At 55.4% G+C, this 24,034-nt stretch overlaps 5 protein-coding genes across 5 annotated transcripts; all 5 read left to right on the top strand.

Moving 5' to 3' along the window:
- Window positions 1-1,417: 1,417 nt before the first annotated feature.
- Window positions 1,418-5,470, top strand: LBRM_23_1220 (conserved hypothetical protein; the record flags this gene model as incomplete). Its single annotated transcript, XM_001565144.1, has 1 exon — window positions 1,418-5,470. The coding sequence occupies one exon, from the start codon at window positions 1,418-1,420 to the stop codon at window positions 5,468-5,470; it is 4,053 nt and encodes a 1,350-aa protein (XP_001565194.1).
- Window positions 5,471-7,158: 1,688 nt separating this feature from the next.
- Window positions 7,159-8,490, top strand: LBRM_23_1210 (conserved hypothetical protein; the record flags this gene model as incomplete). Its single annotated transcript, XM_001565143.1, has 1 exon — window positions 7,159-8,490. One exon carries the CDS (start codon window positions 7,159-7,161, stop codon window positions 8,488-8,490), a length of 1,332 nt encoding a protein of 443 aa, XP_001565193.1.
- Window positions 8,491-11,642: 3,152 nt separating this feature from the next.
- Window positions 11,643-13,715, top strand: LBRM_23_1200 (hypothetical protein, unknown function; the record flags this gene model as incomplete). The annotated part of the gene is made up of 1 exon (XM_001565142.1): window positions 11,643-13,715. One exon carries the CDS (start codon window positions 11,643-11,645, stop codon window positions 13,713-13,715), a length of 2,073 nt encoding a protein of 690 aa, XP_001565192.1.
- Window positions 13,716-18,199: 4,484 nt separating this feature from the next.
- Window positions 18,200-19,594, top strand: LBRM_23_1190 (conserved hypothetical protein; the record flags this gene model as incomplete). Its single annotated transcript, XM_001565141.1, has 1 exon — window positions 18,200-19,594. One exon carries the CDS (start codon window positions 18,200-18,202, stop codon window positions 19,592-19,594), a length of 1,395 nt encoding a protein of 464 aa, XP_001565191.1.
- A 1,471-nt stretch (window positions 19,595-21,065) lies between these two features.
- On the top strand, window positions 21,066-23,039 carry LBRM_23_1180 (conserved hypothetical protein; the record flags this gene model as incomplete). The annotated part of the gene is made up of 1 exon (XM_001565140.1): window positions 21,066-23,039. The coding sequence occupies one exon, from the start codon at window positions 21,066-21,068 to the stop codon at window positions 23,037-23,039; it is 1,974 nt and encodes a 657-aa protein (XP_001565190.1).
- Window positions 23,040-24,034: the final 995 nt, after the last annotated feature.

The raw sequence follows: 24,034 nt of genomic DNA, 5'->3' as shown, positions 1-24,034 counted from the left end.
CTGGGAGATCGCCATCCAATTTCTGAGCTACGATTATGTGCTTCAGAGGGGCACCATCACTGAGGAGTGAGCGTATCTCTACTCGGCATTCAACGGTAAGGCAGGTGTATGCTCAGATCGAGAGCAAAGTACCCTAGGGGTCCTAAGTCTAGCTACCAGCTAAGGACCAAGAGCCATTGATGGATACCGCCGCACTCTAGGGGCCAATCGCCGTCATTGTGAATGTTTCAACGTGGTCAAGCTACGCTGGAGGCATTTTTGACGGTTTCGATTACACCGAGAACATCACACACAGTCACGCCCTGCAGCTTGGTTACAGGGACGACTACCGGTCTGGTAAGGGCTACTGGATCATTCGAAATACTTGGGGGTCATGGTGGGGTGAGGGCGGCTACATGAGCATCCGCCGTAGAAGCGAGGTGCAGTGCGGGTGGTCGGTGCGCGCACTTTCTGAAGCCGAGTGCAAATGTGATCTTGACCAGGAATGGGGCTGCGGTATGTGTGGTGCGATCTTCTGCTTCACGTACCCCGTCATAAACTCTCTTTAAACTCAGTTTTACCTCCTACTATTTCTGGTCCTTAGACCTTGATGCATTTCACTGCTTTTCTGCATTCCTCACTTCTGTACTGATCCATGATGGCGGGGCAGGCCTCCGCGTGGTACCAGGGTCCAGTCCCCGCGGTGTGTGTGTGTGTGGGGAGAAGCCATGCAGCTCCCCATCCCTGCCGATGCCGGGCCAGTTCTGGTGGTGACAGGGTCACGTGCCTGCGGCGCAGGGGGCCCAGAGCGCCTCGTCGCTACTGATGCCGGTGGCCATGTCCTGGGCGGCGTTGCGTCTGGGCGACCCGCGGCAGTGCACACGCTTGTGCCACCCATGTGCCAGGCACGGCGTCGGCGTGGCCCGAGCGCGCCTCACCCGGCCCTCGCTGCCTGCTGGTGGGGAGCCTGCGCCACCCCGAGGGATGCGCCGGGTGGGGGCCGGCATGACGGTGGCGGCGGCGGGGCGACCTGCGGAGCGGTGAGCAGAGCTTGGGGCAGAGGCCGTGCTGGGATGCCTGGGTCGGCGCACTGCTGCAACGCGTGTCAGCGGCTGCTTCGCCCCACGCGGTGGGTCTGTGATGGGCCGGCGTGGCGTGGCGTTTAACTGATGTGGCATAGCAAAGAATGGACACGTTGGAAAAACGATACATTTTGTATCTTCCGGCGGAGGTTGTAGAGGCTGACTCTCGCGGTGACTCTACGCGCTGGTTGGAATTGTTCATTGGTTCACCTTCCCTTTATTTTTTCTTCCATTCTCTACATCACTGGTCGAAAAGAAGCGGAAAAGAAACACAGGAGTGGTAGGAAGTGACACACAGCGTGCATTGAAGCAAAGGAACACACACTGGTACACCTACAGTCCCATCGAACGCAGCCATGAAGCAGATTAACGTTGAAACGGCGACGAGGGAGCAGCTTGTCGACTTTATTCGCTGCATGCACACACAACTGCAGCGCGAGCAAGAACGAGTGCGCGAGTTGGAGTCTCAAGTTAGTGGCCTTCAGTCCTTCATCCAGGAAAAGAACGCCGAGATTCGTGAGCTTCGCCAGCAGAGCGACAGGCTGACAGAGAAGTCTGCAAGCGACGAGGAAACCATCAGTACTCTAATCAAACAGATGGAGGGAATGGGCTCTGGGGAGTCGCCTTTGGTCAGTGTAGTACCACTCAGTGCCACCACTGGTGTCCAGCGCGGCAGAACGGCCGAGCGTGGCAAGGGAAAATGGTACCCCTCTGCCGATGCGGCAGGTGGCGAGTACAAGCCTGAGACACACCGACCGCTTGACACGGTGGGTAAAGGCGACGTAGGTCGCCGAGCCTCTCGTACACCGCCCCCTGTCAAGGTTAATGCGGAGAGTGCTCTGGAACAGCTGAAGTCGCAAAACGCCGCCGCCACCGCCACCATTGCCACGAAAATGGAGGAGGTATTTGCCCTGGAAAAGAAGGTGCGAGAGCTGACAGAGGTGAATGCGTTCTACTCCGCCATTGTCTCTCAGCACGACCAAGAGGAAAAGGTCCGCATGAGTCAAGCACTGGGATGTTACAGTGGGCACTCCGATGATGACGTAGCTGGTCTTCGTCAGGAGGTTGAACGGTTGCAGCTTCGCATCTCCTCCATGGCCGACCGGGGCGAAAAGCTGCAGCGGATCATCAAGGCGGTAGAGTGTGACAAGGTTGCGCTGAGTGAGGAGAATGAGGCTCTTAAAAGGGAGTTAGTGCTGCTGGAGGCAGAGATGGAGGAGATGACACGTGAGTACGCACGGGCTCGAAAGTCGCTCGTAGCGGCTGCGACGACAGCTGCACAGCCATCTTCCTCGCTGGAGCGGGGGCTCACGTTCGCAGAGATAGCGCCACAAGTACGCGCCGCCTCTGCGCCCCAACAAGGCCTCATGCGAGAGCCGCCGTCCAGAGGAACAGCTGTGACTGTCGACCCCTACTTGCAGAATCCCGATCGCTGTGTTTCCTACCTCTCATCCAGCCCCGCTCCCTGTGTGTCGCCACTTGCGCGCGACGAAAGACAGAGTGTGATTGGTGGGGTAGCCACTTCTGCACAAACAGGATCTACCATGCCAACAAAGCAGTCACACTCGCGCTTCACCTTCCGATCGCTTCGCCCGATGCGCGTGCGCAGCCCGGACGCGCACGAAAGGGAGCTGCTAGACCGAATACACTTTTACGAGGATCAGTTTGCCCAGATGGAGGCGTTTGAGGCAGATCGGCAGCGCAGTTTTGATGAAATGGAGCGGAACCGAGCAGAGCTCTTCGTTTCAATGAACAGTCAGCTTGAAAAGCAGCGAAAAGAGATCTACAGACTGCGCAAACTGCACGAGGAGACATCTATCAAGTCCTCCGCTACGGCACGTCCATCACACAACCACTCTCTTGCGTCCTTGCCAAGCAGAGAAGAGGAAGGGGAGAGAGGCAGCTCGCACCGCCGTGGGCCATCCCCTGTAGAACGCTCTCTCACGGCAGTGCCGACAAGTTTGCAGTCACTGCACTTCGACTCTCTCGACAACTTAGACGCTGCTGACAACGCTACTGCGGCGTGGGTCAACGAGCGAGAGAGTGCCCTCTCATGTAGTCGTCATAGGCGGCAGGTCTCCTCAGAGGCTTTATCAACTTCTTTTGGCCTCCTCGATGAGCTTATGTGGCGTGAAAAACACGCACGCTCGCGTATCTGTACAGAGGCTGTTGAGGAAGAGCTGCAGCTCTTTGCTGGCATGCACATTGGCACGGTCCGCCTCTTTGCCGGGGCGCTGGAAGCGCGTGAAGCTCATCTTCTTTGTGAGACGGCTGATCTGAGGAAAGATGTGGGCGCGCTGCAGGCGCGCGTCGTCGACCTCGAAGCACAGCTGGCCATCGCCAGAGAGGCGGAGAAAGTGCTCTTAGGGGGCGCGACGGACTCGGAGGCCATAGGGATGACAGGGGTTTCAGACCCAGACTCACCCGAAACGAATTTATTATATGTTGCCACATCACTCTCGGAAAAAAAAACGTTATACACGGCCTTTATGGCGCTGGAAGCATACGGCACCGTTCTGGAGTACCATAGGGAGCTTATCAAGATCTGTCGATTGAGCAGTTCTGGGGCCGTGGAGGTGGTGGAGCTAGGAGAAGACTGCATGCATGCTGAGATTGCACGGGATCTGGAAGAGGTACAGATGGTGCTGGACTCAGTTCGGTGCCTGTCACAGCTACAGCCGTCGTTGTCCCATGCAGCAACGCCTCATCTCTACGACACGTCATCTGCGTCAAGAATTGTGGGTGAGCTTCTCACGGCTTGCGAAACCGACACAGGCACCTGTGACGAGGAGGCAGACGTAGCGGCGGCTAGCAGCAGGGATCAGTCATCTTCGCACCTGGCTCCACCGCAAACCTTTTCCCAACCTACGCAAACGCAGATCGCGTCGCTGTCGTCTCATACGGATGTTGCGGACAGAGAAGAGGAGATCATACACGGCGTGGCTGGGATTGCGGGAGAATTGCACGCTATTTCTTATGTGCCTCCTGATATCTTTTCGCAGGAGCAGGCGGCTGCTGTGGTTACCAAAGCCTCTGGTGACGACGCAGTTCCACTGCCTCTGAGCATCGCAGAAGCCGTCACTGATATATCACCGTTTCAGGACTCTCTTGAGGAGGAGCATTCCCACATCTCTGCTGCGACGAGCGGCGATGGGAGCGCGAGAACTGCTGACTCGGGGAATGTTTCCCCAATGTCCCACAAGACGATTGCTGCCTCTTTCAACGATGGCTACTTGCCACCGGGGAAAAAGAAGCTGGAGGCGGAGCGGGAGGCCATTTCGAGCACTGGTGTGACCGCATCAGTAGCAGAACCTCGTCAGGTTGAGTCGTCAGTTGCCGAGAGTGCGGACCTCCATAAGGAAGATGATGCTCGAGAGGAATACCAGGCCTCAGATGGTGCCGAGGATGAGAGCTCAGAGGCACACGACGACGGTACTCTGAGCTCCACTTCGCAATTGGAGGTCACAGAGGGAGAGGAGGCGGAGTTCCTGGCACAGCTGGAGAAAGAGATGGCGAAGGGTGGGTTGGAAATAGTAACGGAGCACAGAGAAGATGAGGGTGGGATAGTGGCTTCCCCAGGTGACCTTGACATCGATAATGGGGGCGGAGAGGAACGCGAGGCGGGGTGCGGAGAGGGCCAGCCTGCAGACAGTGAGGTCGCTAGAGCAGAGGCTTCATCAGAGGCCCGTGCTCCTCCCTCTTGTGGCGCTGATGGAGAGCAGCAAAGCCGCCGAGGTGACACCTCTCAGGAAAAGGAAGGGCTGGATCCTGTCGTCCTCGAAGATGAGTTCAACGAAGCCGAGTTGCCAATGGAGTCACCTGACGAACGGTCTGGCAAATCTACTGCAGCTTCTTCGCTGTCGCCTAACAGTGACAATGTGTCAGAGGAGCGGTCTTCTACATCTCCCACGAGCACTACCTCGTCGTCCTTGGTAACCGGTACGTCGACCTCCGGGGAAGGCGTCCATTTTGAGTCTGCTGTTGTGCGCGATCACCTTGCACCACAGATCTCTGTTCCTGTGGCCGAACCGCCATTACTGCCACCCCTTCCGTCAATATCTTTAGACTCTCTTTTTGGCGTATCTGGAGGCAAGGCCCCTTCTGCCTCCGCAGAGCGCAACGACGGCCGCCAGTCATTCCCTGCTTCATCCGCACTGTCGCCGCCTCTTCCGCTCTCCGACCCCAAAGTCTCACCCAGATTTGACACTCTCTGCACTGCGATGACGCCGACACCACCTCCACATAGTATGTTAGCGCCTTGTCTGCAACAGACTCCTTCACGACCGTACTTCTCGTCGTTCCCCTCCGAAGAACAGCACTTGCAGACATCAGGTGGGTTCGAGGGGCCCAACTCGCATGATTCCTCATCTGGCGATGACTTCGAGGCGGAATTCGATCCATTTGCGTAAGGCGAGGGTGCGTTTCTTCCCCCCCACGTGTCCATTCTTTGCTATGCCACATCAGTTAAACGCCACGCCACGCCGGCCCATCACAGACCCACCGCGTGAGGCGAAGCAGCCGCTGACACGCGTTGCAGCAGTGCGCCGACCCAGGCATCCCAGCACGGCCTCTGCCCCAAGCTCTGCCCACCGCTCCGCAGGTCGCCCCGCCGCCGCCACCGTCATGCCGGCCCCCACCCGGCGCATCCCTCGGGGTGGCGCAGGCTCCCCACCAGCAGGCAGCGAGGGCCGGGTGAGGCGCGCTCGGGCCACGCCGACGCCGTGCCTGGCACATGGGTGGCACAAGCGTGTGCACTGTCGCGGGTCGCCCAGACGCAACGCCGCCCAGGACATGGCCACCGGCATCAGTAGCGACGAGGCGCTCTGGGCCCCCTGCGCCGCAGGCACGTGACCCTGTCACCACCAGAAGTGGCCCGGCATCGGCAGGGATGGGGAGCTGCATGGCTTCCCCCCACACACACACCGCGGGGACTGGACCCTGGTACCACGCGGGGGTCTCCCCTGTCATCAGGGAAGGGTGCATTTTTGTGTAAATACGATCCGACATGGAGTATCATACCTCAGCACTCCGCCTTTTGTTAATGATGAAGACATACGGTTGAGCGAGTGTGATTGTGGCGAGTATTTACTTTTATTCTTCCTTTTGTTGCTTCAGCTGCTCTTGTTGCTTCTCTGACCTGTAGTCTTTGCTCTCTTGCGGCGTAGCACACCTCAAAACTAGTGCCTGCTATCCTTCATGGTGCGTTCTCGCCTTTGTGTGTATTCGTGTGTCCCCCGTCTTGTGAGTGAGAGATGGAGAGAAGAAAAGGGACTGAGAAGAACAACGCACGGAGAGAAAAATCTTGTCTTGCCGTTTCGGAGATGCTGGCGTGTTGCATGCTTGTGTTTTGATGTATGTGCGTGCGTTTATGAGGCTGCATGCGTAGTGGCGAGGTCGGCTGGCCCTCTTCATTTCCCTTCCCCCTTGCTCTACCGTTCCTTGCATCTTGCTACCCATTTTTTTCGTTTGTTTCTGGCATTGCGATTCTGTGTTAGTATTGCAGCATATTTTTGAGCATTCGTTCTCTTTTCGCTTTTATCGGATGTGGTGCCTGACTGTTTTTCCCTTTCCTCTGTTAGATGCTGTCTCCCGGTGAAAGTGAGCTGACTGCGTACAAGCTTCTGACAGGAGCTGCCTTCTTGAGCATGAGTTGAGACGGTGGGTCAAGAAAAACAAAAAGTACCAACAAGGCGCATGTTTCACCTCTTTTCGTCACATTCCATGCGACACGATTTGCTCAGAGCATTACAAGAGGGAGGGACATCTGTCCTGCGTCACTCTGGACAGGTGCACGCTCAGGCTGTCAGAAAGGGATACTCTCATGCTGTCCACCACTCTCTCTAGCCAAGCGGGACATAGTGCTTGTGGCACACAAACTTTGTTCACCTCCCTCACTCTGTGATGATTACTTGTGGTGTTCATCTGTCCAGTGACATCTGTTCGTTTCGCAGCGTCCCCATTGGCGCACATACACACACACATAGACGTTCTCACCCCCCACTACTACTCGTGGACACATGGACATGCATGCAAACCATAGAAGCATTAAAAGCGATCAACTCAGGAGTATTACGTAGAGCGTGCATCACAACAGGATATGTCCGCTAAATCTGCAGCTTTCAGTGGTCGTAAGGAGCTACTTCAATGGCTGAACAACTTGTGCAATGCAGAGTATCCTGCGGTGGAGTCTCTCCGCGATGGGGCAGCGTACTGCACTGTTGTCGAGGCTGCAGTAAGTCGCATCGCCCAGAACTGCGCAGCAATACAGTCATCTGAGGCCCCTGTTATGAAGAGCCGCGCTGACCAGGCGCACGTGTACCTGGTAAAGTTGGACTGGTCTGCCACGGCGGCTGTCTGTGAAAGCGCTGATCCGGCATTGGATTCAGTCTCTATACGTGAAGTGTGTCTTCACAACATGCGACTCCTGCAGAACATGCTGCAGGAGTGCGTACCAGCCGAGCACCGGAACACGGTGGACACAAGTCGGCTTGCCACTGGGAAGCTGCAGGACCACGTGGTACTGCTGCGGTGGTTGTACTTGTTCATGTCGAAGGTGCTCGCACAGTACTCGAAAAAGGCACTGGAGAAGAAAGCTGGAGTTGTGGCAGGCACCGTAGAGGGTGTCAAGTTGAATCGCACAGCGTGGCTGCGCAGTCGCCAGTCAAGCAGCAGTGATCGTCGAGAAGTTTGCGCGTTGGCCCAACCGCATGAAAACAGGATTGACTTCACGAGAGAAGAAAACAGTATGGCACCTCGCCGGCTGCCCGCAGACCGGAGCCCGTCTCGCACATCTCCGCGAGAGAAAGCACACCACGCATGCAGTGATCCGGCGCGAGACAGTAGCTCTCTATTTCGCACACCCATCGGGATGAACGTCGGCCCCACACTAGGGCTTGCCTCGCCCAGAGGTGGCTTGCCAGACGCGGACATCAGGACGAGCTCACCCTCGCCTCGTGCAACACTGGTAACTGGTCCCTCGAAAGGCCATATGTCTGAGTCTGCCAAAGAAGTTCTGCGTGAAAGGACCGTTTATGCACACTACACGCGCGGCACCATCGCCGTTCCTGAATTTTTCCGTGCTACCCTCGTGGGGTTGCGAAATGAAGTGGAGGAGCTGGAGAGGCAAGTGCTCTACGGGCAAGAGCGCCACAACTACCATCTCACTCACCGAGCAGGTAAAGGAGAAACGGACCGTGCGCTTAGCATAGCGGCAGCCAAGTATGACCAGAACACCAGGCGCTGTCAAGAGGGCCGTGAGACTCTCTCTCTGGAGGAGCTAGGGGAGCTGCTGGAGGAGCGAGATCGCTTGGCACAACAGTATGCAACCGTGGACGCTGTTGTGACGCGAACACTGCAATCAGCCAGGAGTCAAGGCAAACCGATACCACCGCTCCTGCGCGACCTCGTTGAGCTGCTTCATCCTGCTTGAGAAGGAGCGGAGATGGGGAGGAAGCATCCTACCTCGCAATCAGCTCTTCTTTCTTGCGACGTGTGCACTCAAGAGAGGCTATAGGTGCACTCAGCTGTTCCTGCGACCTTTCTCTGCGACACTGACCCCTCCCCCACATGCATGTGCTCCGAAGCGCTAATGTACTTCTACCTTTGTAGCGTGGAAATAGGAGTTGGATCGATGGTGCTAAGGCTCCTGTTATCCGTGACCCAAACACCCCAGAGTTGGCCGAACGAGGTCTGCTTTCGAGGAAATGTAGGAGAATGCTCGTCGCATCTAACACCACACGTATTTTCTCTTCGAGTGCATGCTCTGTGTGAGAAGCATACTGAGGATTGAGCAACAGCGAAGTCGCGGTGAGGCATCATCGCGCTCCTCATTTGAATTGGGCAGGATATATAAATGCCGTCGGCGTGGAGGGAAGGTCAGCAGTATAGCGGCCAATACTTATTCAAATATACGGAGAAACCGTGCTCTGCCCAATTTTCATCGTTGAAGAAAGAAGGGAGGAAGACTTTTCCGCATATGTGTCCTGCCATGTTCTCTTGATGCTGACGCCCTTCCATTGACCCCCTCCCCCCTTTCTCCCTTCCCTTTGCAATTCTCGCCTTCCTCGCACCTGTCCTCTTGCGCCTTTTGTCTTCCCTTGTAGCACAGCGAACACGTGCCATCCATGCGCACAAACCATTCAAACGAAAAACAAAAAGAAGACAAAAATGTACCAAACGTATCCTCGCATGCCGCTGTACCGACCCTCAACATGTCCCTCTTATCTTTCTCGCGGTCTCGTTCCACTCCTTCCTTAGGCAGGGGAAAGGCGTGCGTGACCACTCCGGGTACATTTACCTTTTCGTTTTGACTGGTACTGTGTATGCCTGTGCTCTTGTTATCTTCAAGTGTCGCGGTTTCTTCTCATTGTCCTCAAAGAGAGGCAAGCGGCGTGCTCCCCAACTAGCCCCTTTTTCCTCTAAAGCGTAGCGGAAGGAGTGTACAACGGCAAGCGCGATAAACCATGAGGATGCTTCCTCATCTACACTGGAGGACCAAACGCAGTGGAGTCATGCCTTGGAAATTGTTTGACAGTACCACTTCTTACTCTTCTTCGTACCCGTCTCGTCTTGTTCGCCGCTTCATCGGGTCTCATTCTTGGGCAAGGCTTCTTGTCGTTCATCCCATACTGCGGGCGGTGCTTCCCCCTTTCCCCCCCTTCTAGCCCTTCTCTCAATAACTTTTCCTTCTCCAATCAGGAGCGTGTAAGTTCCCTTACGACTTTTTCGAGTCGAATCCCCGCTCAGGCATCTGCTGCTGCTGCTGCTGCTCGTTTTCGTGTTTTTTTTTTTTTGCCCAATTTCTTCTTTTCCACCTGTCCGCTCTTTTTTTTTGACTGTTTGTGCGTGTGTATTGGGAGTCGCATTCGCCCCTCTTATTGATTCCCCGACTGTCTCATTTCTAATTTTTTTTTTGCGTTGATTCCTGGTGTTCCTGCGTCAGTACCCTATTCGATGAAGTACACGCGCAGCTCCGCTCGCTATATGTGTACAACACTGCCGTTGGCCGCTAACAATGACACGGCGATGACAGACAGGCGTCTAGGGATCCCTGTGACTATCGACTCTACACCAAAAAACTTCTCTCCCCTCTTCATAGAGTGATCCACATCTTCGGTGCTGTCTCTATCAAGTATGGAGCCTTCGACTTTTGTTCTCGGTTACATCGATCATCCTCGATGCTTACAGCTATGAACACCCAATACGCAGACTACACGCTGAGCCGAACTCAGTGAGGTTTCGCTTAGACGCCTGTTGACAGCACGGTACTGATGCTATACTCGCCGAGCGGTTCTGCTACAGCGGCGTTGCGGGCGAGGGGAGCAACGTGGAGCAGGAGTTTCTGCGCGTGGCGGCCTCGTACGTGTCGTCTCCGTACGAGGCGACCTGGGGAGCGGTGGGCAGAGCTTGGAGCAGAGGCCGTGCTGGGATGCCTGGGTCGGCGCACTGCTGCAACGCGTGTCAGCGGCTGCTTCGCCCCACGCGGTGGGTCTGTGATGGGCCGGCGTGGCGTGGCGTTTAACTGGTACTATGACATACAATGGACAAAGTAATAAAAAGAAGAAAGTCAGGAAGGTGCGGCAGTGGCGGTGGAATGGCCGTTACACGATTCATAGAGGAGTAAAGGGCGTGCTGGCTATCAAAGTTTAGAGGAGTTGGCGTGCGCAGGAGACCTTGACCCCCGCTTTTTCGCCTGTTTGTTGCGCCTTCCTCTCTAGCCGTATCGCACTGCCTTCTCTCTGTCACTTTGATTATGGCGTCCTCCCTCCCCCCTCCTCATACCATTGGGTACGAAGGGTTCTGAGCTCTCAATGTTCTTCTCAATCATTCCCTTTTTTCCTCCCCTTTTCGAACTTCAGCCGTCTCCTCACCTCTTTCCCTTTCCTCTTGTGTTGTCGCGGCTTTATTTTGCTCAGGTGTGTGGCCTTTTTCGACGCTGTGCTCCTGGCCACGCCCCTTCTCGCGCTTAGCTTCTCCGACAAGGTTTTCATGCCTTTGCTCGTATGGGTGGTTGCTTGTTTGCTCTGCAGCTGCCTTTCCTTTTTCCTTTTCCTCCTTGGTGTTGGTGTAGCTGTGTGAGTGCAAGAGCGTAACGTCTGTCCACGCCCTTCAAGCCCCCGATAGTTTTCGCTCTCTTCTTGGAGTGCGCCCAACTCCTTTGACCTAAGTCCCCTTTCCCTTCCTGTGTGTGTGTGCGCTTTTTCATCTTCACCGCTTCACTGGGTGAGGACGCACTGCTTCGCCACTCTCATCCTCCTTTGTCTCTCTCTCTATGGGTAGCTTCCGGTTGAACAGCTCGTCATGGGTGCCAGCTGTGGATGTTCGACACCATTGGCGTTGACGCCGTGCAAGGAGGCAGCGCGGCCTCGGCGGCGGCAGCACCATCTCTTAATTGGTCTGTCGAGTGTATTGATTCTTGTAATCGTTGTGGTAGTGTGCCACTCTGGTTACCCGTCGTCATTAATTTTGGGAGGGGATGATACCGCACCCGAGAGTACCACGGAGGCAGCGTGTGGAGCACACGCTGCTCCAGGAGTCAACGAGAGTAGCTTTACCAAGACGCCTGTTGACAGCACGGTACTGATGCTATACTCGCCGAGTGGTACCACCGAGCGGTTCTGCTACAGCGGCGCTGCGGGCGAGGGGAGCAACGTGGAGCAGGAGTTTCTGCGCGTGGCGGCCTCGTACGTGTCGTCTCCGTACGAGGGGCCGGCGGGCGCGTACCACAATTTCTTCGCTGCGCACCACGCGACGCTGTGGACTGTGGACGCCGCGACGCGTGTGGCGACGCCGATGCGACTGGACGTTGTGTACACGTTTGTGAACCCGACGGCGTCGTCGTTCCGGCGCAACCTTGAGGCGCGGCACGTGCCACTCGAGCAGCGGAGGTACCGCGACTGGGAGGAGCTGCGGTACTCGCTGCGGTCGCTGCGCCAGTTCGTGCTTGCGAGCGGCGCGTTTGCGCAGTACCATCACCGCCACGCTGCGGACGTGCAGCGGCTGAGTGAGCTTGGGTACCAGGTGAACGTGAGCGACGCTGGTGCGGTGGATGGGGTTGTGTCGCTGGTACGGCGTGTGTACCTTGTGCTGTCTGACACGGACCAGATGCCTGCGTGGCTTGACACAGAGAAGTTTCCTGAGCTGCGCGTGGTGACACATGCGGATATGTTCAGTGCTGAGGAGGCGGCGTTGGTGCTGCCGACGCTAAACTCAAACGTGATAGAGTCCGGGCTGCATCGCATCCCAGGGATCTCGCGTTTCTTTTTGTACTTCAACAATGACATGATAGTTGGTCGCCAGCTGTCCTTCTTCGACCTGTTCCGCCCTCTGTCGCCGCCGCGCCAGATCTTGGAGATGGCGAACCTGCAGCAGGCGGATGGGGTGGCTGACGTCAAGACAGCTCAGCCCTACAGCGATGACACACGTGTGGCACTTTTTTTTGAGACCATCTTTAACAGTGACGGATACGTGCCGCCTCCATCTAGGTCAACACTGGCGCGTATTGGAGCGAGACTTGTGCCTCAGTCGTGGTGTGCGCATCTGGCAGATGTACGACCTACAGGAGGGCTGGCAGACCGAGCTTTGCGCTTGTTGTGCACACCAGCGAAGATCTCCAGGCCTGAGCAGCGTGGGGATGCCCTGAACCACTTCGCCCGCTATTGCGTTCAGGAAGAACTACCTGGAATTGCTCCATCCATCGAGTACGCTCATATGCCGCGCACGTTTGATCGGGAAGTGCTGCGGATGTTTTCGGACGACCCCATAAGTGGCTTTGGCGTGGCCGTAAAGGAGATGCGCAAGGCGTATATACGAGACATGAACAGCTTCTCCCCTGTTCACATCTACGAATCATTTGCGTTGGCGATGCGCCGCGCACGTACGGCGGCGCTTTGGTGCCAGAGCGACGTGCGATGTGCTGCCTCGCTGCGACCCATGCATCCTCTCACGACGCGCAAGTGGCGGCAGAGGCGCACTGCGTCTTGTCCCGGTCACCCGCTCGAAGGAGGAAGCCAAGCGGTACGGCTGCAGCACAGCGATATGCTCGCGCGCTGGAACTCCTACGAGGAAAAATGGTTGAGCAGCATCACCACTCTGCCGACCTCGGCAACAGAGACGTCGCAGGGGAGTCTATCTCGCAGCGGTGTTAGTGCACAGAACACAGCCACCCCCCTATCGGCATCTGCGCCGAAGCAGCTCTACGAGCCGTCTCAGGTGGTGCGCATGCTCCTGTCAGAAAGAACCGCCAGAGCACCCCACAAGGTGAGCTACCAAATGATCAGTGGTTGCCAGCATGGAGGCCCTGTAGACGCGTCACGGGTGCAGTCGTTGGTGCTGGACGTGCACCACCACGTTTTCATAGCTGATCTCACTTTTTCCTTCTTCATTGTGGAGGATTTTCAGCGCCTTGCGATTATTCTCTCTCATCTGGAGCATATCGCTGGCAGTGGGACAGCTCCGCGTGCGTCGACGCTGCCGCTATTTATTACTGTGAACGATGACCTTGAGAGTGGGGTGTTGGATAAGCAGTTGCACGAGAACCACCTAATGGGGTGGAACCGGTCTCACCTCACCCACGCAGCTTTTCGTCGCCTGCTGTGGCTCTGCTCCTACATGGCTCCTCAGGCACCATGGGAACTCTGGCCTGTCCGTGCGTAGCTTCTCTGCGCGTAAGCTAATTGCATTTCCTTATTATTATACTCTGTGTATTGTCTGCTTGGCGAGTAGCGGATGTGGTCCTTGTGGTGCATCCCCCCGCCGTGTGCAGAAATCTGACAAGGCGTTGTTTGAAGCGATGGTGTTGTTGAAGGCGCTTGGAGAAGGCTCAGCACAATGTGATGCTGATTTGCTGAGATGTTTCGCAGGCGTGTGTGTGTGCGTATATGCACGTGCAGTTGGGCATGCTTCTTTGTGTTTTCCCTTTACCAATCGATCTTCGTCAGGCAGGGGAACCGAGCCTCTGTACTCTGTTCCTTTTTGTCCTCTTTGCTTGTGTTTTGGGCGAGTTATATAACTGACGACACATCTCTGAAAGTGTAGCCGTGCTTTCTTAAGCATGCGCCAAACGACTACTGAAATTAACATACCTACCTTCCCTTTCTACACTCACGCCCCTTCTTCTACGTACCCTACAGACTCACAGACACGCCGTGAGGCAGAAGGAAAAGGCTCGCTCTTGGTATGGTATGTTCTCCCTCCCTTTTTCTCTCGTCCTCAACATTCTCCCTCTCTTCCAGCTAGAGGGCCTCTTGGGTTTCTTTCTTTTCCCTTTCCTCATCTCGTTTTTTTTTAAAATTTCTTTGCTCTCCGCACCCTTTCCCATCTTCCGTCATCCACGTACGGCATCTCTCCGTTCTCTATGTTGTGTATGGTGCCGGTGTACTGACGTTTGGGTTTTTTTTTTCCATTCTTTCTCTGTGGTTGCTTCTTCTTCACTGTAGTTGTCTGCTGTTAGCTGTTATGGAACGAGTGATGTAATTTGCCGCTTCTCCTTTTGCCGATAGGCTTTTTCGCACAACTTTTCACCGCCACCACGTCCGTGAATGGAAGGGGAAAAAATAGGATAAGTCCCTCTTTTGCTTTTCGCCCCCAACTTATCATCAAAGTCGCCTCCTTTACTGCCTCCCCCCTTTTTTCTCCCGCTCGGTCGATCGAGAGGGAGGGAGGGAGATCGACACACACACACAAATGAGGCTTCTGCGCCTTTTGGGTGACAACCCTTTTGTGTCCCCTCGTTGTATTTGTGCCTTCGGTAAGAGGGGAAAGGGAGAAAGAGCGCCGATAAAACAAACACAGATGCCAAAGCAACACCTACTACTACCGGACTTGGCTGCGCCGCACAGGGTATTGACTCACACAGCAAGTCTGACTCCTTCCCACGCAGTGACGAGCCTATGCATCGGCGTGCACTAGTGGTGGTGTCTCTGAGTTGCTTTCCCCTTCCTTGCCATTCCGCAGTTTTTTCTCTCTGCGGTCTGTGAGTCTCTCTCCCCTTCTTCCTTCCCCCAACTCCTCCCACTGATGATTGTGTAGCCTAAACACACCCACGCAGCATCGAACACTGACGGTCTGCGCGAGCAAAAACACACAAAAACAGAGGAAGACTACGGAAGACAACGCCAAGCGGATACAGAACTGCACGCCCCCCCTCTTGTTTTTGCACACGAACACTGGGGTCTTCTACCTGTGGGCTATGAATCCAGGAATGAGCTGAGTCACACGCAGGCATACCCATACGTAGGCAGGCTCATCACGCCCGTGGAGGAGCGCAGTGTTGGCTGTGGTGATTCCTTTGAGGGAGGGCGAGCGTAGATTTTTGGCATTGCCGCTTCTACTTGTACTTGGTCTTCTCTCTCTCTTCCTTGATCGCCCCCCTCCCTTCCTGTTATTCTTATCTTTCTGTGGCATTTTTTAATCTATTGGCGGGGCTGCATGCGTATCACACACGCTAGGCTCTGTATTAGCTGCTGCGAGGGATACTTGTTCGGGGCGGTGAGGCGGAGTCATTCACACGTGCTGGGGTGTTGGGCCTTTTTTCTCTACACGGTGGCATCTGTGCTGACGTGGGTACTTCTGATCGCTTCGTGGATCGTGCTACTGCTCCTCTCACGGTTGGTGCAGCAGTACTCGATCTTGTTGCTTAATTTTTTGGAGCTCTGCTTGGCAACGCTGGCGGTACTTGTACCCGGGACGCTGATGTATGTCGCTGTCTAGTGACAGCTGCCCACACCTGTGGCGTAGTTGGTCTGGCGAATTGGGGCACGCGCTGGTGTGCGACGTGCAGCGTTGGGGTAGACACGGTGGCGAAAGGAACCGGGATCATGGCAGTGGGACACCGTTGAAGGACGGCACGCACTGTGTCGTGTCGCACCTCGGCAACATTTTGACCCGCTTTTTCGCTGACCTGCGCGTGAAGCGGGGCGTTTTTTTTGTTTGGAGACCCACTCAACATGTTCGTCGTATTTTCGCACCACAGTAGCCAAATGGGCCACTACTACAAGTACACCCATGCTGACGAATTTCAGAAGCCTACCGCGCCGTTTGCCATGGCAGGGTGACACCATTCGGTCTTACACCGCGTCGACAATTCCAAAGGCCGTCCTGCCAGGACGTTGCTGTCGAACTGAACAGCACCAATCGAATGGATCGTCAAAGTTGTTGGGCGGTGTACACAACCCTGTGGGGAGGCCTACTACATATGAGCGTGGCAGTATACGCGAAGTCGAACGTGCCTGCCACTTCTGTACTCAGCCTCCTGGTTCGATCGCTGTGGCGAGGCGTCGTTGGCGTTTGTGCCGATAAGCGCTCTTCGCCACTGTCCCCAGTGAAGCATCCGTGCACACTGGACTGCTGCATCGCTTCGTGACCACCAGGCGGCGACGGAAACGCACACGCTCCCTTTTTCTTCTTATTCGTTGTCTTGCATATGGCTGTGTGTGCCGATGGGTCTTTTTTTGATTATCTGTTTTGTCATGTTGCATTGCTTCTCGCTTCTGCGCATACACCACTAAACTTACGATCGACGACCCGCGACTTTTGTGCGTCTTTGTCTGCGCCTTTTGCCTTTCTCATCCTTTTCGGCTTTATATAGTTTTTAAAATCTAAATTTGTCTCTTCTTGATGATTCGCTGCTCCGATGCCTTCAAGTGTGACCCCCAATACCCGAATCTGGCACTGACACAGATACAGCGCTGGGTTTACACAGTTTGCAGGGGAAGGAAAAGAATAGACATGATTTGCTCTTGCGTTTCGGAAAAAAAAAAGTGGAATATGTGAAGCTTCTTATCTCGTGCATCTCTCTCTCTCTCTCTCTCTCTCTCTGCGTGCGTGTGTTTGTTAAACTTCCCATTGCCCTCTTTTCTTCCTTTCTGTTTACTAATCTTTCTCGCGTTGTGCTTTTCAATATCTGTACCAATCGCCGATGTGTTTGCGTTCGAGCTCTCTCACTGCGTTTCTTCAATGCTTCTCTCACACTCAGTGGCGGATTTATTTACTTCCCCGTCTACACTGAGTGCGTGTGGCTGGGATAGTGATTGTTTGGCTGCTCTCCCTGTACATCCCACCAACGAGTGACTTTCTCACATCTTCTTCTACCATCATCTTCAGGTTCCCTTGTAGGCGCTGTTTGTCCTTCGGAGGCCTTGTCATTGTGCTGGAGCATCAGCCTATGTAAAAGTAGCAGAAAAAAAAAGCAAAAACAAATTCCAGATCAGCGCTTTGTTTGACGGGAGACGAAGCAATCATGTTGGTTAGTGGGAACAGGCGACCTTCTGCTCACCGTTTCCTCCATTTCTCCCGACACACCTATGTGCGCTCCTCATACACCTCCCTGAGCTCTCACCTACCATCTTGTAGGAATGTGTTTGTCTCTCTCGCCCTCTGTTGCGCTGGGCAATCCATTCCTACGAGCTACGTAGCCTTGTGTGTGTGTGTGTGTGTGTGTCTGGCGAAAGTGAAACGGATGAGGACTAGGGATGTGCACTTCTTCTCACATGCTCCGCGTCTTTTCATACACACTGTTGATACTATCGACTCCTCTCCTGTTTCTCTCTCCTGGTTCTTCTCCAACAATTCAGCTTTGTTTGTTTGTTTGTTTGCGTTCTGCATTTCCCCGCATTTGGTGTACAAAGGCCCACATACGTGTGCGCGTAAGCGGGTGTGTGTCTGTGTAGGAGGAGGGGGGAGGGGGAAGCAGGCCCATCATACCGATCGATCTTCCTTCTGTGTTGCTTGCCCGTGCATCCACTCTGGTATTAACCCCCCATACACCGCGCTCTAACGCGTTGCTGGGAAGCTGCTTGTTTTTCATTTCTCTCTCTCGATCCTCTCGCACAACGACTCAGACGGACAAGCAAGCCTTTGCCTTCCTTCGTTTTGGGGTTTTACGCCTCTCTTCTATCTTGACTCATCGCACCCCCTCCACCCTTCCGCGTGCTACAGCACCACTCAATTCATCTACTTTGTTTTTGTGTGTGTGCTTTCTTTCTGTGTGCGCGCGGGCTTCTCCATCTTCGTACCTCAGGACATTCTCTCTCCTTTTTCTCTCTTGTCCGCCACCTTTGCGGCGTCGGAGGATGCTCTCTAAAAGCCCCTCAGCTCCCTTCACGGGTGTGATTCCCGACAGGGAAACCCTTCACGAAGTGATGCGCTACATACCGTACAACAGGCGCACCTTGACCTCCATGCGGTGCGTCTCGCGACCGTTTCGCAGCGCTGTACAGAGCCCGCACAGCCCATGGGCACAACACAAGGAAATCATGGTCTCCCGCTACGGCCAGTGCATCATCTTCAACGCCCAGGAGAACGAGGAGGGACACAGCAACTTCTCCTTGTACTCCATTTCCTCTATTGGTCGCAAGTTCCGCACCCACAGCGCCAAGCTGCTGGGCCGCTATCACGCCCTCGTCGCCAATGGGCTGTCGCGCCTCGTGTTGCATCACGCTCCGGTGGAGAACTCTTTCTTCGAACCGCTTGGCGCGTTGACAAACTTGAGGGAACTGGAGCTGGTCTCGTGCCGCGGGGTCACGTCCGTCGGGGGCGCCAGTCGCATTAAAGGCCTAGAGTCCTTAACGGTCGTCTTTTGCCCTGTGGAGTCGGATGGAGTCACGGGGCTGCGTCTCTCAAAACTCAAAAAATTGACACTGCGGTCCTGCAGCAAGCTCTCCAACCTGAACGCTATTCACTCTGAGACGTGTGCCTCATTGGTGGACGTGCACGTTGAGAGCTGTGGCGTGTACGATGACACGTCTTCCGCCTTCTTTGGCTACCTCAGCGCCAACCTGCGCACTCTCAATCTCACCTCCACCTTCATTGACACCGCCCTCACGCACATTCCCACAGCGGCGCTAGAGTCACTGACATCGTTGCTCGTGCCTGAGACGCCATTCCACTCGTCAACCTTAAACTCACTGAAGGTATCGTTGGCTAAGAAGCTGGAGCACTTGTCACTGGAAGGCTGTGAGGAAATCACCGAACTCTCTGCTCTCGGAAGCCTAACGAAGCTCCGATTCCTTGATGTGTCGCGCCTGAGTGTGCTGCAGGACATCGAGTGCGTTGCGCAGTGCACGGAGCTGGAGATGTTCCGCTGCGCCGGGACCGACCTCAACAGTATCGCGTTTCTCAAAAATATGAGGCACCTGCGCGTGCTCGACGCGACAAACACGGCGCTCACGGATTACACGTTGATCCACCTGGAGGAGTCCCCCGAGCTGGACACAGTAGTGCTGACTGGGTGTCTATACATCTCCAGCATCAACGCCTTCCACCAGTGCCCCAAAATACGACGCATCTTGTGCGGGCGCACGGCCGTCACCAACGAGGGCGTGGAGATGCTGACGGAGTGCGCCGCGCTGGAGGAGCTTGACCTGAAGATGACGAACGTGACAGACGTGAATCGGCTCGCCGACTGCCCTTTTCTCAAGGCCATCAACGTTTGCGGGTCAATCATGATGCAGGACGCGATTCAGAGATTACTGGATAAGTCGTCCGTGGAGGTAATCTGCGATTCCTTTGAGGAGAATGATTATATGGACTGCTAGGGTCTGTGTCTGAGTCTATGCATGTATGTGTTGTGGTGTTACTCACAGCCCTGTGGAAGGGGGAGGGGGTAGGGTAGGTTTTGGGGGTTAGCGGTACTTGCGTGTGTGTGTGTGGGGGGATGAAGGACAGCGTTGTTTCTCCTTCCCCCCTCCTCCATTTCCGTTTCTCTTTCTGCTTTGTTCCTCTTTTCCTTTTCTGGTTTCTTTCGCTTCCTCAGGGCTGTAGTCACTGCTTGAAGGTGTGAGCGTGTCTGGGGGAAGGAAGGAGGTGCCTTTAAGGGCTCTTAATCATGGCGACAGAGAATCAGGCAGGTGGGACGAAAAGGAAAAGGCGGCATAGGCTAAGTCAAGTCGCGGTAATGGGACCCTGCTGTCTTCTGTGTCGCTCTGTTTCCCCCCTTTACACCCTTCTCTCTCTCTCTCTTGCTTGGGGGTCTTCGTGCGGGACGAACATCGGCTAACCACATCACCTCTCTCCTCACTCCCACCCCCATCTTCCCCCCCCTCTTCGCACACCGCCTCGCGCACGCCACCGCAGACGCGAACTGACACACTTGCGAAGGGGCTTTTCCTGCTTCTGCCCCATTGTGATGTCTGTCTGTTCTTTTCCTTTCTTGCCGCGTCGCTCTCTCTATCTCATCTGGTAATTCGCCGTTTCAGGGTTAACCTATCTTTCCTGCTTTGTGTGTATGTGTCTGTGCATCTGTGGTTCTGGTGAAATGCGCGTTGCTGTTGCCTCTTTTTGTGCCCTGTACCATTCTCTCTGTCCCTGTTTGCCCCCCTCTTCTGGGGTACCTTTGTCTGTGGGTGTGCGTCTATTGCGTGGCTGTCCTTCATCTACGCGAACCTCCACCAACCCCAACGACCCTGCAGCTTAACAAAAGAGAAAAAATGAAGACATGAAGACAAGACAAATGAAGGCGAAAGAGAAGTGAGGGGTCTCGCAGTCGGCCGCTGCTGCGGCTGCTGGTTCTCTCTCTGGTCGGCAGCAGGGGTGCGAAGGCGCCCTCCTCTCTTTTATTCATTTTTACTTTCGATCTCTTTCAAGAGCAGACGCGAGTACATGGTGGTGCATATTTCCCCCTTCACCCCTCTCCAAAGCCAGTGCGGATGCCTTGCATGTCTCTCCTGTCGCACAACGACTCTGATGACGACCCTGCAAGCAAATCCACAAGCACGGGTGGGGCGGCGGCGTGAGTACAGGAGGGACTCTTGTGCTACACATGCGCGCGCTCTCGTATTACACATGCACACTGGACTTGTACCCTTTCACTGGCTCTCTCTAAGTCCCCCCTCTCAAACGCACTTCTTATTACCCACATGAGCACTTGCCACACACACACACACGCATCAACAAGGCATTGACCAAACAGTGCGGGCGATACGGTGCTCCTGGGCTTGACGAGTGTGCTGTCTTGTCCTCCTCCCACCTTGTCACAGTGCCTCTAGCTTCCTTTAAGAGTTGCGCTCAATGCCATCGGCAAAGCCGCGCCATGCGAAAAACAGTGCTGGTAAGGGTCATGAGTCGGTTTCGCGCGCACCTCTGCCCGAGTCGCCTGCGCAGGCATCTGGAATAGCCTCGACGTCACAGACGGAAAACGTCTCGACAGAGCACCTCGCCTGGGCATCTCTCATCAAGGAGCAGCATCGGCATCTGCAGGCGACCGTACAGTCCGGTATCAGTGGCAGTGGTAGTGCGGTGACAACAATGAGTGCTTCTTCTTGCCTTACTGCCTCTGCACCGTCGCTGTCGTCGTACCAGGAGGAATTGAAGGTGTGGCGACGTACGCTGACGGGCAAGGAGGCAGTGCGGCGGCTCTCTGCCTATGCTGAGGCGATGCATCATCTTGCAACGCTGTACTGGAATCCCTCCGTGGTACCTGTGGAGGGACCCGGCACCGGAGTGGATGACGGTAACGGTACACGCAGCGAGCCTGCAACGCATGGCGGGAAGCGCCAGCGAAGTAGCGACACGTCAGATGACGTAAAAGAGTCATCGTCTTGTGCGCTGATACACAGGGCAATGGTAGCTACGGCAACTTCGACGATGTCCGTCGACAACTCTCGCCACTACAACGACCGCCTCAGCTACTGCCTGCAGAGCATCGCCTCCTACTATCTCGGCGAGGCAGATACAGAAGGATGCGTTGAGGGCACCAAAGACGGCGCGCCTGGCGCCGCTGATCTTCAACCTCCGGCGCCGGCGCCGTCGCCATCTCACTGCTTTAGGGTGCACGTTGAGCAGGTGAGCTTCCGTCAGCTGCCTGGCGTGTTTGCACGAGTCGTGAAGCCGCTTCGCAGGCTCTTCTTTCAGCGACATGGTCGCATGGCGACGGAAGCGGAGGTGAGCCAGCTAATCAGGGTCTGCACACCGCCCCGGCAGGGCAGCTGCGATGCTGTGCCAAATAAGAGCGCGGACGGCTCCTCTTGCTTGTTCTCGAGTGCCGACTCAAGTGACGGATCGACGACGGAGGCGTGCGCCGTGCGGGAGCTCATTGACGCGGATGTGTACGCACGCGTCACTGTGGAGGAGTCGACGTGGCGCCGAGGGGAGAACACGGCGTGGGCTACTGCACTACGTTACACTCGCGATGCGCTTCACTTGACGCCGACGTCGCCGCCTGCGCCGCTGTGGGCACTGGATGTGGGCTCATGCTATGGCCCCTTTTTCGGCAAGATCTTGAGCCGTGCAGTGCCTCTTGCACCAGTGCCTTTGCATGTAACGTCCTTGGATCTTGCTCCGTATCAGGCATCTGCGGCCTGTAACAGTGGTGCTGATGGCGTCCCTGCACCACGTGTGTGGCGAGTGGACTGGCTGGACATTGATTTTTTTGGCGACGAGCCAGAGGCAGGCGAGGTGGTGCGCACGAACAGTACCGCCGTTGCAATCGGCACGGCGGATGAAGGCCGCCTCCGCTATCAGCAGCAGAACTCAGTCAACAGCCTCATCGACTGGGGTGGAAACTCCGGATCGCACCTCCGCGACTCGCATGACGGCAGTGCAGGCGACGCGACACAGAGCTCGCTCACAGCGACGGCGGTGCGGCTGGAAAGCTACGACGCTGTTTTTTTCTGTCTTCTCCTGTCCTACATGCCCACCCCACGCTTGCGCTTCTTGGCGTGCATCCATGCCTTCTTGGCACTTAGGGAGGGCGGGTTGCTCGTGATTGTGAGCACGCGCACGCAGGGACCGCGGCGTCGCAACTGGATGAACGAGTGGACGGTGTGCTTGGCCTCTATAGGGTTTCAACGCGTGCAACAGAGCATTCAGGGGAAGCTTGTCGGCATGTCCTTTGCGAAGGTGTCGCCCTCTGCGGAGGTGCGGCGGAGCTGGGTGACGGCGGAGGGACGTGCTGCGTGGATCGAGTCTTTAATGACATCCTCGGCGGCTCTGGAAGGACTGCGCATCACCGCAGACGACGCGAAGGGCTGCGCGGATATCTAACGAGGAAGGCAGGATGCACGAAGATGATGTTGGGGAAAAGCGACACCGTGCTTTGTTCTCTCTGGCTTGCGCGCAGCTACTCACAGGGGAATAGAGCGCGAGTACACACTTCTTCACAGTTGCTCACAAACGAGCATCAACACCTCCTGTAGGCACACCATTTCTCTGTTCTGCGTCGCTCCCTCTCTTTTCCCCCACTCTTGTTCTTTGAGCCCCTCCTCCATAGTCTTCTACAGCATCTTGTGGGGGCGATATCTTAGGAGGGCGTATGGTGCACGGGGCGACTCAGAGCAGAGCCTTTTCGGCCCTGAAAGGGAGTGGGTATCTTTAGCTGCATGTTGGGTTGTACCTATGCATGCGTGTGTACACCATGAGCCATCCTCTCACCCACTTAAGTCAAACACACAACTGTACTGGTACAGCTCTTTTGCCTGCAGTCAACTGCTTGCATTTCTGTGTTTATATATATATTTTTTCTCACTGAGTTGGTGTACCACGAGTACTCGCTCGGCTGCTCCTATTGCGAGGTGCGAGGAGAGGAGACAGTCGACTTCTGTTCCTCCGTGCTCTTGACTGCTGCGTGCCCACCGTCGTGCTGGGGGCCTACCTTAGACCTTCTACCTTTTAGCAGCACAGGCGCAGATATACAAAGGCGCTCAGCCTACGCCCTTCTCGGATGTCCATCTCTTTCTCTGCTTCGCACTAACTCTTTCTTTCGTGTTTTTTTTTTTTTTGTTCTCCTCTTGCTGGTGGGGTAGGCCATGCATACACACCGTCCCCTCGCCGCTGCCTGTACTGGTACACTCACGTCATCACCCATCACACATGCGTACACACACACACACCTCTATTTGCACAGCCAGAGGGGCACATTCCTGATCGCTGCTTTCCACCTCTTTTATGGTTTCGCGTTTTGAGGATTCCCCCCTTTTTACATTTTTTCTTTCCATTGTTAGTGTGGCAATGTCCGCTTATTTTGTGCGCGTTCACGTGCG

Source organism: Leishmania braziliensis, chromosome 23 (genome assembly GCF_000002845.2).
Source record: "Leishmania braziliensis MHOM/BR/75/M2904 complete genome, chromosome 23".
Lineage (NCBI taxonomy): Eukaryota > Euglenozoa > Kinetoplastea > Trypanosomatida > Trypanosomatidae > Leishmania > Leishmania braziliensis.
Note: the sequence above shows the minus strand (reverse complement) of the source record. Positions and strands in the feature narration are given on the sequence as shown.